At 37.3% G+C, this 13700-nt stretch overlaps 1 protein-coding gene across 2 annotated transcripts in view; it reads left to right on the top strand.

Moving 5' to 3' along the window:
- Positions 1-8505, top strand: part of SCAMP1 (secretory carrier membrane protein 1) — an 82916-nt gene extending 74411 nt beyond the window's left edge. For both annotated transcript variants that reach the window (XM_044777962.2, XM_070517888.1), the window contains one exon: positions 5548-8505. In XM_044777962.2, coding sequence (XP_044633897.1) covers positions 5548-5712 — 165 coding nt within the window. In that variant the 3' untranslated portion in view covers positions 5713-8505. The remainder of the gene's footprint in view (positions 1-5547) is intronic.
- The last annotated feature ends 5195 nt before the right edge of the window (positions 8506-13700 follow it).

Genomic DNA, 13700 nt, shown 5'->3' with positions numbered 1-13700 from the left:
CCTTGCCAATACTTGTTATTTTCCATTTTTTCTGATTATAGCCATCCTAGTAGGTATAAAGTAGTAACATGTTCATTTTTTTTTTTATTAATGTTATGATAGATTACAACCTTGTGAGATTTCAGTTGTACATTTTTGTTAGTCATGTTGTGGGTACACCACTTCCCCCTCTGTGCCCTCCCCCCACCCCCCCTTTTCCCTGGTAACCGCCGATCAGATCTCCATATCAATATACTAAATTCCACCTATGAGTGGAGTCATATAGAGTTCGTCTTTCTCTGACTGGCTTATTTCGCTTAACATAATACCCTCGAGGTCCATCCACGTTGTTGTGAATGGGCCAATTTTGTCTTTTTTTATGGCTGAGTAGTATTCCATTGTGTATACATACCACATCTTCTTTATCCAATCATCAGTTTCTGGGCATGTAGGCTGGTTCCACGTCTTGGCTATTGTAAATAATGCTGCGATGAACATAGGGGTGCAAAGGACTCTTGAGATTTCTGATATCAGGTTCTTAGGATAGATACCCAGTAATGGGATGGCTGGGTCATAGGGTATTTCTATTTTTAACTTTTTGAGAAATCTCCATACTGTTTTCCATAGTGGTTGTACCAGTTTGCATTCCCACCAACAGTGTATGAGGGTTCCTTTTTCTCCACAACCTCTCCAACATTTGTCACTCTTGGTTTTGGATGTTTTTGCCAATCTAACGGGGGTAAGGTGATATCTTAGTGTAGTTTTGATTTGCATTTTCCTGATGATTAGCGATGATGAACATCTTTTCATGTGTCTATTGGCCATATTCATATCTTCTTTTGAGAAATGTCTGTTCATGTCCTCTGCCCATTTTTTGATCGGGTTGTTTGTTTTTTTGTTGTTAAGCAGTGTGAGTTCTTTGTATATTATGGAGATTAACCCTTTGTCGGATAAGTGGCTTGTGAATATTTTTTCCCAATTAGTGAGCCGTTTTTTTGTTTCAATCCTGTTTTCCCTTGCCTTGAAGAAGCTCTTTAGTCTGATGAAGTCCCATTTGTTTATTCTTTCTATTGTTTCCCTCAACTGAGGAGTTACAGTGTCCGAAAAGATTCTTTTGAAACTGATGTCAAAGAGTGTACTGCCTATATTCTCTTCCAAAAGACTTATTGTCTCAGGCCTAATCTTTAGGTCTTTGATCCATTTTGAGTTTATTTTGGTGTGTGGTGAAAAAGACTGGTCAGTTTTCAATCTTTTGCATGTGGCTGTCCAGTTTTCCCAGCACCATTTGTTGAAGAGACTTTCTTTTCTCCATTGTAGGCCCTCTGCTCCTTTCTCGAAGATTAGCTGTCCATAGATGTGTGGTTTTATCTCTGGGCTTTCAATTCTGTTCCATTGATCTGTGGACCTGTTTTTGTACCAGTACCATGCTGTTTTGATCACTGTAGCTTTGTAGTATGTTTTGAAATCGGGGATTGTGATTCCGCCGGCTTTGTTTTTCTTGCTCAGGATTGCTTTAGCAATTCGCGGTCTTTTGTTGCCCCATATGAATTTTAGGATTGTTTGTTCAATATCTGTGAAGAATGTTCTTGGGATTCTGATTGGGATAGCATTGAATCTGTAGATTGCTTTAGGTAGTATGGACATTTTGACTATGTTTATTCTTCCAATCCATGTGCAAGGAATGTCTTTCCATCTCTTTATGTCATCGTCAATTTCTTTCAAGAAAGTCTTGTAGTTTTCATTGTATAGATCCTTCACTTCCTTGGTTAAGTTTATCCCAAGGTATTTTATTCTTTTCGTTGCGATTGTGAATGGGATTGAGTTCTTGAGTTCTTTTTCTGTTAGTTCATTGAGTAACATGTTCATTTTTAAATTAAACTCTGAGGCAATTGCAAACTAAGCATTTTACTTTGTAACACAGCTACAGTCTGCTAGAGCAGTATTGCACTTATTTGGTAACTGTTTTTTTTAGTAATAAGGATAATTTGGGGCCATATTTTAATCCCTAGCAGATAAAGAAACAGATAATTATTCAGTGGCTTCTACCGCAAGTTGTTGTCTTTTAGGGGTATAACAATGAGTGGAAATAAGCTCTTCCCCTCAAGGAACTAAATGTGTCTAGGGTATAAGACATGCAGGTAAACCCTACAAAAGCAGCAGCACGATAAACATCCTTAAAAGATGTGCAGAGTATTGGAGTTGCTCACAACAGGAAGAGGCTCAGCTCGCCCAGGCAGAAAGAGGACAGCAGTGTTTGAGATAGGCCTTGAAGGATGAGTGGGGTTTCAATAGGGTGAATCTAGACTGGTAATTCAAGAGGTTACAGTAGGGGTATCTGACCTAGATCTGTGGGCAGGAGGGTTCATAGAGGGTTTCTAGGAAATGTTTAATTGAAAAAATTAGGCCTAGAAATCCATATGTTTTTTAAAAACTCAAAACAAGAATAAAAAGCGCCACCTCATTTGTTTGTGTTTTCCTAGCTTTTAAAAAAGTTAAAGTAATTTTGGTATAACAGGGATGTTATATTAATAAAATCATGATTTCTTGAAATGGTATTCTGTCAGCTTTCTTGGAAACATATGTTTGGATTGTTTTGTGTGAAGTACCGTGGTTCTTTACTTTCCGTAGTGTACAGTTTTTTTGTGTCATGCACCACCACAGTGTACACTAAGATTAAGGAAGCAGGATTTTCTTCTGCAGTTACTTGACATTCCAGTTGCTTGACACATCTTGGCTGTGATACTTCTTCAGATATTTTTAATTAAATTTTTATTAGTGTAACACATTTACATAATTCTCATTTTATCCTTAGGAAAACTCTGAGAAACAGGGCAACAGATACTCTTGTTTTATGGGAAGTAAACTTCAGATTTTGAGTGATGCACAGCCAGCCAGAAAGTCGTGGAATCAGTAGATACCAAATCTAGTGTCCTTTCTTTGATAATGCTGGAACTAAATATTTAGGTTAATGCAATTCTCATAAGTAGAAGAGATAACAAGTATTTAAGTTGTTTAGGTTTTTTTAAAAAATTTTATTTATTTATTTATTTGGGTGAGGAAGATTGGCCCTGAGCTAACATCTGTTGCAAATATTCCTCTTTTTACTTGAGGAAGATTGTTGCTGAGCTAAGATCTATGCCAATCCTCCTCTATTTTGTATGTGGGATGCTGCCACAGCATGGCTTGATGTGCTAGGTCTGCGCCAGGGATCCAAACCCACAAACCCCAGGCCGCCGAAGTGGAGCATGCAACTTTAACCCCTATGCCATGGGGCCTGTCCCTGTTTAGGTTTTTTTTAATTACACTATTTTGTCTTATAACTTTGTCCTTGATTTCATAAGGAATACAAGTCATCAATAGATAACACTCTGAAACATAGCAGGGAAACGATAAGCTTTTTGAGATGTTGCTCTTGTAATTAGCCTGTTGTCTTGCTGGGGTGCTGAAAGAGTCACCCTTTCCCATGGAGATCATGGATGTCGTGTTTGAGCCTTGTGCACCGAGTACATGTGTAGTCTTCTCCCTCTAGGTGGCTCTCTGGGTCTGTGTAGATACAGACTGTTGAGAAATGTGTGCTGTTGCTACCTTTATTTTGCCTCTCTGCTCTTTGGGGCTATGAATTACATTTTAAGTGATTAAACTATGAAGCCCATGAATACACAACATCAGCCACTCAATGTAATACAAATTTGAAAAGAAAATAAAGCAAATTAGAACAAATGTTTATTTATTACATGCCCGTAAAACTTGTGGGGGGAAGGGGAAGGGAAGACAAGTGAGCGTGTAATTACAGTGCCCTGTGACTGGCTCTGGTAATATTAGATTTCTGTAGTACGTTTCGTTTTCTAGGATCTAATCGTATGTTCTACTCATTGTGAGATGGATTTCTTGAACATAGAAGTAGTAATTTATCTGTATATTTAATTTTCCATAGAAAACTTTGTTTTGAAAAGGGAATAAAAATAACTACTTCTATACTTATGATAGTGCTATGGTACTAGAAGAAAAGATTTTAGGGTTTACTGTTATATGTACTTGTCAGTGCTCTCTTTTTCTCTCTGACCCTTTTACACTGCAGTCCACGGTAATAAGGCATTTGCTTGCACCACTATATCAGAAGAACTTGGGGCTGTCTGGGTATTTTTATCTTTTATCCTGACACTTCTTCATTCCTTAACATGCTTCCTTATCCCTTGGCATCTGGGAAAAGGTCCCTGGTTTTTCTCATCCCTCTCCTCATCTTTCCTTCTTGTTGTGGGTATGTCTTAAATGGTGGTGTCTTAACAGGCTTCAGTACTGGACTCTGTTTTTACTTTGTGTTCTCCATGGACAGCTTCACTTATGTCAGAGTTGCAGCGACCATTTATGTGCCACTGGTTTCTAAGTCCGTGTCTCCAGCCCATTCCTCTCTTGTGCTCCAAACCAAATCTTCACTCCGTGCTGTGGCAGGCCTAGAGTAGGTTTCAGTAAACATTTGTGGGATATATGAACGTTTAGAACTTAACTCAGCATCTCCTTTCCCCCTAAACCAACCTATCCTCTCTATTTTCTCTCTTCTTGAAACAGCTTCCCAGTATCCAAGCTTAACTTGAAAGTCTTTGACTCATTCTCCTATTCCTCTCTCCACATTCACGCCACGGTTACCGGTTCCTCTCCAGGTTTGGGAGGAGGACTGACTTGGGTGCACTGCCCCCATCCTCCAGTCTGGCTCTCATTGCTTTCCAGTCAGGCCTCTAATGTAGACCTAATCACAATGCAGTGTAATCACAGGTTCACTTTTCTGTCTCCTCCCTCGGCCCCCCAACTTTGTAGGCGTATAATAAGTACATATTTGTGCTAATTTGCCTTGTTAGTGTTTCATTCCTCACATTTGTATTAAATTGAGTGGCTGATTTACATATTAATGCACTTCATAGTTTATGCATCTTAAAACATATGCTGATAGAGTATTTTTGAACCCTACTTATCAAGATAGATCCCAAGATTTGGGTGATGAATCATTATGGACAGACAGTTCCCAGAAGAGTTTTGTAAATCCTTTAGGATTTGACCATACACAGAAAGTTAAATGGTATATAGAATGGACAGCAGAAGTATCTTTAAGGACAAATAGTACTTGGTACATTAAATGATCGAATGATACCATTTGATTAAAATAAGAGTCAGTGGTGTATATGTAGCCAGTATATAAATAGATAAGGTATAATTCTCTTTGAATTGTCTAGGGTAGTAAATTAATGTATTAAAGTCAGAATATCTCTTGTTACGTTTAAACCATTGTAATGCTGTAATATCTTAATTAGCTAGGTACAGCAGAAAACATAGCTTTTTGCATTTGATTAAGAAGTTCTTTAAATTATTTTTGGCATAGGCGTAATTGTCTCTTCTTCATTGGGCATAAAAAGGAAAAACCTGTGTTAAGAAAATATTTAAATACAATATTGTATGCCGGTGTTCTTGATCTTCTGGTCCTTTTATTTCTGAGTAATGTGGAGATTAATTGAAGAGCTGCTGAAAATGAATGTGTAGATTACCATTTACCTTCTCTCACCCTTTTGTTCTCTGTAGGTACATGGACTATATCGCACAACAGGTGCTAGTTTTGAGAAGGCCCAACAAGAGTTTGCAACAGGTGTGATGTCCAACAAAACCGTCCAGACCGCAGCTGCAAATGCAGCTTCCTCTGCAGCAACTAGTGCAGCTCAGAATGCTTTCAAGGGTAACCAAATCTAGAGCATCTTGAAACAATACACCGTTACCTTTGACTGTACTTTTTTCTCCAGTTACTGTATTCTATAAATATTTTTATGTTCAAGATACACAGTACACACAGCATGTATCTTTCCTATTCACTTGTGCATGGGCTAAAACCAGAAAAACTTCTTTGTCTTATTATTTATCTAACAGTTTCTTAATATTTCCGAGCCCCTTGCAGAAAAAGATATTACATGCTAAATAAATATTCTCCATATTTTTTGGGGGATGAATGTTCAGTGAATTATTTCAGTGGTGACACACTGACATTAAGATAGTACTTATGATTCAAAATGCATTTAGTGCTAGCGGCAGTCATTCTTTCAAGAACCTTAGATTTAAGGATCACACATCGGAGCAGTAAGCAATGCTTCCTTCCTTTTTCCCTATTTATACTGAAAGCAATAGGCCATCAGAGACTTAGGGGTTTTTAATTGGCTTGCTTTTTAGCAGTTTCAGTCACGGTGAAGAGCCTGTGTGCATTTCCTAGTAGATAATGTAAATTTTACCTTTTTATTTCTTTTTTTAGAGTAGTTGATATTTTGATATCAATCTCTGACCTTGCATGGGCACTACATTTCTTAAAAGAATTAGAATTTTGGGTTCTGCACTGCTTATGGTTGTAGGATTGGGGATGTTTATAGGATCATAGAAATGATTTTCTGTAATAGTTTCTTTTAAATAAAAGTGTATTGGGGTGCCATGTGAGAATATAATATAATATGCAGTGCATTATCCAAAAGAAAAGGTAGATAATCGATGGAATAGAGTGTAGTGATAATACCTTTTTTTTTTAATTTTCAGTATTCATATCATAGTAAAATATTACCATATGGAAACTTTGGTATATTCTTGTGGCTACTCTTTTTAATTGAACGGAGATTGTGTTTGGCAGCTCTTTTGGAGTGTGTGTGTGTGTGTGTGTGTGTAATTTTTAACAGGGGTATTAAAGTCTAGCCTAACTCCTTGTCTGGAAAGAATATACAGTATTTAAGGGATTTTTCTTTGACCCTCTCATCTCTAGTGGCATTAAAAATAAAAGACCCTGGCATTTTACATATACTTGAATCCCTAATGCACCTCTGTCTTTCAATTTTCAAGACAGACTGAATACGTTAAAATTTTTCAGCACTAGAAAAAATAAGACATTTAACTTGTACCAACCAAGAAAATACAAAGACAGTTGAATGCATTAATTATGAATATAATCACATTAAAATTGTTACTGTGCAGCACAAGAGTTCATTCTTTCAGTATGTTTGGGTTGAGACTTCGAACAATTTTTAATACTGATTAAATGACTTGGACATTTTGTAAAGTCATGATACTGTGTTTTGGAAGTCATTAGCTAACTTAAGATTGCAGAATAATAGATGGTAATATATTCACTTGATTTTAAGTAAGGATAGTCTATTGGAGTATATTATTTGAGACTGAAAATCTTCAAAAAAAAAATCAGATGGCCATAAATGGTTAAATCACTTTCATTCTTCACCCAAATCTGGAATTAAAATGAGTTTCATGCTGGGGGTAGGATGGCGAGTTCTCACTGTTTATGAAAGAAGTTTTGCTTGATAGTAGGTTACTCGGATCCAGCCAGATGATGTTTACATTTGATTTACTTGCGACTTTTTGAAGTAATGTACTTGGAAGATATTTCTTTTATTCTGATGAAAATAGGATTTAGAGTGAATTTAAAGCTGTTTTTATGAATATTTCTGATCAGTGATAATCTTCACCTACTTTCTCAACCAAATAAGCCAGTTCAGGCTTTTCAGTCTATAATCTTATTGAAAATCTGTTTCATCAGTGTTGCTGTACTGAGTGTGGATTTTACAAGCATTCAAAAGATTAACCACAAAATACAAGAGCACTTTTGTTTGTCATTAATTTATATCTCAAGTCCATTTTTGTTTTTCTTTAAATTACGAATGAAAGATATACCATAGAGACTTTTGAAAAATACTGAGATACTGTCCTTCAAGAATAGGAATGCTTCTCTCTCTTCTGTAGAAATCCCCAAAGGTAGCATTGTTAAATAGCGAAAACTAATTCAACCAACAGAACCTTGTGATTTGTAATTGGGGAAAATGTTCTAAAATCCAGTTATTTGGGTTAATACAAGTTTATGAGAGAAAATTGTTTTTTAAAAACATAAATGTGCATTAAAATGATGGCAATGCTTACAGTTTGATAAGGTATGAGGGTTTTAAATTCGTATATTCTCTATTCTCTGAACAATAATTAGTAAGTAGTCACATTTTCACTCAGCAAAAGATTGGCATTTGTTAGTGTTTAATATTAACATTACCCAGTATCACAGTCATGAAATGGTCTTCTTATTGTAAGCATCCACATCATTTTTCAGTTTGCAATATTAAGTTGTGGCTATTTTATTTCAAACTAAAGTTTGAACACTGGAAAATCATTGCTCAGTGAGCTGTAATTTGGGACTTGGTTTATTTATCTGGGGATGTCTGTATATTTTGTCAGTGAGTAATATTGCGCTGCCATCATGGTAACTGTCATTTCTGAATACAGGCCCTCCATCTGTCCCTCTACTGTTGCATGTTCTCAGTGGTTTGGAAGTTTTATATATTTATTGTATTAACACGGAGTGTCATAAAATAAAATGCTGTTTACTGGATGTTTGTTTGTTTAATTTTAAACACTATAGTAGCACTTCAGAGGCAGAAATTGTGCTGAGGGTTTAATGTATATAGAAATTCCAGATTTGATTTTTAAAAAGTAATTTGTGTGTAATTCTGTCATGTGCTAAATAAATAACTTGTAAAAGACTTAGTTAAAAACTCTCAGCAACATAAAATGACCGATTTTTCTGTTGCATTAGGCCTTTGTAGGCAGTGAAACATGAGATTCACTCAGATTAAATATTTTGACCACTTTAAGGTCAAAATACACAGACTAGAATTAGTGAGATTCGAAATGGAAAACCTGTTTTGTGGCTCAGCTTTGTCCTTGTGGGTTAAAATGGATGCCTCTGTACTAGTGTTGTATTGGTTTGATGGAACTGTGTTCTCTTTCCTGACCTCGCCGCCTACTGCCGTTTTGTATACTGATGAAGGTTCCTATTTGTGTATTGTTGGATTTTTCACTTGGTTGTCTGAAGAGGATGTAAAAATATAATCTAAAATAATGTTCATGGATGAATCTTATTTTGAGAAATACGTGTAAATTAAAATAGGGAACAGCATTTTCAATTTTCTGAGTGTATCTAAAAAATGAGTTTGGATTTTCATTTGATATATCTCCTTGTATAAATCATGTTGAGATAAAGTGTGCTTTGCATTTTAGAGGGAATTTTTGTTAAGTTTATTAATTGTTTCTGTAACTCATTTTTAGCATAATACTTTTACAGTTTTTGTTATATCTTTTTCTGGAAACACTGACATTAGCATCTAATTTTATATCTTTATTGGTAAAATCTGTTTAGACTGTTTATACACAGAATTTGTTACATTTTTGCACATACTCTCCCCTGTTAGAATTACCATGGCTGTCATACACCACTTCACTGTATCTCCTTTCATCTTTTCCTAAAGGAAAATGTTTAGAGGACTTTCATGATTCCATGTGATTAAGACCTTTAGAGATGAAATAAAAGTGGTTAATGTAAAAATAATTGAGGATCGTTAAAAATAAAAACATACCTTACTTTGATATTATTTTCAAGTATCATAGTATAAATTTATTTAGAGTAGAATAATATGTTTTGAAACAGCAGAGCTGTTTAAATACTTGTTTACTAAACTGAAGAGTTGTATCTCCATGATTATTATGGAAAGTGAAGTATTTTCACTAGAATTTTAGGGTACATTTTACAAAACACCATGCTTTCTGTATTGAAACTTTATTGTAGGGCTTTATCAAAGTATATAGAGAGCTAGAAAGAAATCTAGTTATGTATTGCTTAACAGCGCGGCTCCGTTCTGAGAACTGCGTCATTAGGTGATTTCGTCATTGTGCGAACACCGCAAACCTAGATGGTATAGCCTACTACACACCTAGCTCCTAAGTTGTAAACCTTGACAGCATGTTACTGTACTGAATACCCTAGGCAATTGTAACACAGTGCTAAGTATTTGTGTATCTAAACATATCTAAACCTAGAAAAGGTACAGTAAAAATATTGCATAAAAGATTAAAAAATGGTACGCCTGTATAGGGCACTTACTGTGAAGGGAGCTTGCAGGACTGTGTGTTGCTCTGGGTGAGTCAGTGGGTGAATGGTGAGTGAATGCGAAGGCTAGGCCATCACTGCACTACTGTGGACTTTATGAACACTGTGCACTTAGGCTACATTAAATGTATACAAAATACTCTTCTTCAGTAATAGGTTAACCTTAGCTTACTTTAACTTTTTTACTTTATAAGCTTTTTAATTTTTAAAAATTTTTTGACTTTTAATAACAGCTTAAAACACAAACGTACAGCTGTACAAAAATATTTTTTATATCCTTATTCTGTAAGCTTTTTTCTATTTTTAAATTAAAAATTTTTTTTTTACTTTTTAAACTTTTTTGTTAAAAACTGATACACACACGCTTTATCCTAGGCCTCCACAGAGTCAAGATCATGAACATCACTGACTCCATCTCCACATCATGTCCCACTGGAAGGTCTTCGGGGCAGTAACACACATGGAGCTGTCACCTCCTATGATGACAATGCCTTCTTCTGGAATACCTCCTGAAGCTCTTTTTGAGGAGGTGTCACTCTTTTCAGAAATATGTCCATGGTGCTTTGCTTGGTTTGTTTCTTTCTTCCATCACAGATTTGCTTGTAAACAGATAATGTCCCATGAACATTCCTCTCTATTAATGAAAACCATTTGTGTTGGGGTCCATGTTTTCAAACTTTTAAAGGAGCTTGTTGAGATCTGCAAAAGCGTCTGCTAAACCCTTCACTGTGAATTTTCTTGGGGGTTCTTCTTTTTCTTCTCCTGCAGTTTCCTTTTCTCGTGCCTCTTCTTCAGCGATGCATTCCTGTTCCAATTCCAACAACTCCTCAGTAGTCCGTTCCTCAGGAACCACCGCTAGGAGCCCCTCAGCGTCATCCTCATCCACACCCAGGGTAAGTTGTTCGCCATCTCAACAACAGCATTGTTGATTTTTGCAACCTCCTCATCCTTGGCAAATCCTTTGAAGTCACGGACGAACCTCTTGAGTGTCTTCTTCCATGTGCCGTTCATACACTCCTTGGTGACATCACCCCAAGCCCGGGCAGGGTTCTTGATGCAGCCGTAGATGTTGCAGTCCTTCCAGAATTGCATCAGTGTCTTCTCAGTTGCAATAGCCTGGGGAAAGCTCCTCCTCGCGTAGTCGGCCTCAAAAGCTGCTATAACTCCTTGACCCATGGGTTGGATCAAAGAGATGATGTTTGAAGGGAGAAATATGGCTTTGATATTGGGATGAAGATCGTCAATAAAAGACACATGTCTGGGAGCATTATCAACAATAAGCAAAATCTTGAAAGGCGTGTGATTCTCCAAACAGTACCCTACGTCGCTTTGGCAGAGCAATTCAGGAGGGCATCTTGGAAGAGGAGCTGGGTCATCCATGACTTGTTGCTCTTGTAGTACACAGGCAGTGTGTGCCTATAGATATGCTTGAAGGCCCTGGGGTCCTCACAGTGCCAGATCACAAAGGGTTTCAATTTGTAGCCTGCAACATTGCCCCCAAACAAGACTGTTATCCTGTCCATAAAAGCCTTGAATCCTGGCATTGACTTGGCCTCCGTATGGATGAAAGTCCTTTCAGACATCCATTTCGAGAACAGGCAGGTTTCGTCCATGCTGAAGGTTTGCTCTGGCAAGTAATTTTCCTCCACAATTTGCTTATCTGGAGTTTCCAAAAAGTCTTCAGCTGCCCTCACATCAGCTCTCACAGACTCACCATTCACTTTCACATTATGTAGTAAATGATGATTTAAAAAAAAATTTTTTTAAAGATTTTATTCTTCCTTTTTCTCCCCAAAGGCCCCTAGTACATAGTTGCATAATTTTAGTTGTGGGTCCTTCTAGTTGTGGCACGTGGGATGCTGCCTCAGCATGGCTTGATGAGCGCTGCCACGTTCACGCCCAGGATCTGAACCAGCGAAACCCTGGGCGGCAGAAGCGGAGCACGTAAACTTAACCACTCAGCCCCGGGGCCAGCCCCAAATAATGACTCTTGAATCATTTAAACCACCCAGAGCTAGCAGTAAATTCAACATCGTAGTTGGGTCCAGCCTTTTCTTTAAACGTCACAGACAGACTGTTTGCTTTGGCTGTGACCATCATAGTGCTGAGAGGACTACGCTTCTGTGCCTGGTCTTCAATCCAGGTCATTAGAAGTTTCTCCATGTCTGATACAGGCCCTTCTCGAATTTTTGTTAGTCTTGTTGGTTTCAGTGAAGCAGACCCTTTAATGGTTTCCCTCACTTGGTTCTTGTTCTTCAAGATCATAGCTACGGTGGAATGGGACATCCCTGACTGGCAAGCAATAAAATAACTGTCACTGATTTCCCAACTTCATTGTCCTTAATCACTTTTAATTTTGTTTCCAGGTCAGTCATTCCATGGGGCCTCTTACTGGCAACATTAGCAGTGGATTCTGTATGCTTAGGGGCCATGATGAACAAAACAACATGAGATTAAGCACAAGAGAAAATAATGCAATCAAGAGATGCAGTAAACACGAGATGTATAAGGCTGCTGCCAGCGTAACACAGCATACTGTTTCACAGTAAACTTTTTTTTATAAGTAGGGTACACTCTAAAATAACAATAGAAATTATAGTAAGTACATAAACCAGTAACATAGTTGTTCATTATCATTACCAAGGATTATGTACGCTATATAATTGTGTGTGCTATGCTTTTATACAGCTGGCAGTGCAGTAACTTTCTTTACACCAGCATCACCGTAAACATGTGAGTAATGTGTTGCACTGTGGTGTTAACGATAGCTATGACGTTGCTACGCGATGGGAACTTTTCAGTTCCATTATAATCTTATGGGACCACCGTTGTACATGTGGTCTGTCGTCGACTGAAATGTCGTTACGGGGCACATGGCTGTGTAGAAATTTTCTAAGCCAGGCATTGCCACTAATCTATCCTAGACAAATAGATATCTTTAAAGATTCTAGGAAAATACAGAAAGACTCTTCTCTAGTGTTCTTACCCTTCCTGTGGGTTTCATATTTACAATTTAACTTGTATTTTTGGTAAGACAAAGCCTTCAACCTGTGGAATTTTCATTAGCACTGTTCATGTTTTCAAACGGAAAGGGACATGGGAGCCACCATGTAGCAATGCCGTGAGTGTGAAATTGTATGTTTATCCAAATCTTGATTAATTTTTCAGCTCATACCTTTCCAGACTTGGCATGGCTGTTGGTGTAGTTAAAACCCTCCTGCCACGAAAACCCATTTGATCTTCGCTCTAAGAGGGACGGAAAACAGTTAGCCCTCTTCTGCCTAGCACTGTTTCATATGCTTGGATAAGGTTACTCTGAACATCATCTTCTCTACGTTTAGAGTTCTAATTTGTAGAATCAGAGCATAAGTTTATTTCTTAACTCTCTAGCTGTTTTCAACTCTTAGATAGAATCCTGTATTCCTCCAGAATTCTTAATTTTTTGTGGAACAGTGATTCTCAAGATAAATCATGGTCGTAAGTAGTCGTTACCATTGGCAATTTGTAGTATTCTTCAGGTGTTTTGGGACTTGGGGAAAAAAAGCCAAAAACTACTGTCTTTTACCTGGTGATCACAGCGGTCCCTACAATGGTAGAGTCTTGTACACAAAAACTGAGCCCACTGGGCATACGCATCCCCCAAACTAATTTTTTTTCTAGTATGAAAGTAAGATATGCCTGTTGTAGAACAATTGAAAAATATGGAAAATGATAAATGAGAAAAATAATTCCTAATTCTGTCATCTAGGGATATCACTGCTAATTG

Source organism: Equus asinus, chromosome 9 (assembly GCF_041296235.1).
Source record: "Equus asinus isolate D_3611 breed Donkey chromosome 9, EquAss-T2T_v2, whole genome shotgun sequence".
Taxonomy (NCBI): Eukaryota; Metazoa; Chordata; class Mammalia; order Perissodactyla; family Equidae; genus Equus; species Equus asinus.
The sequence above is the reverse complement of the archived record's forward strand: the minus strand, read 5'-3'. Positions and strand labels throughout refer to the sequence as shown.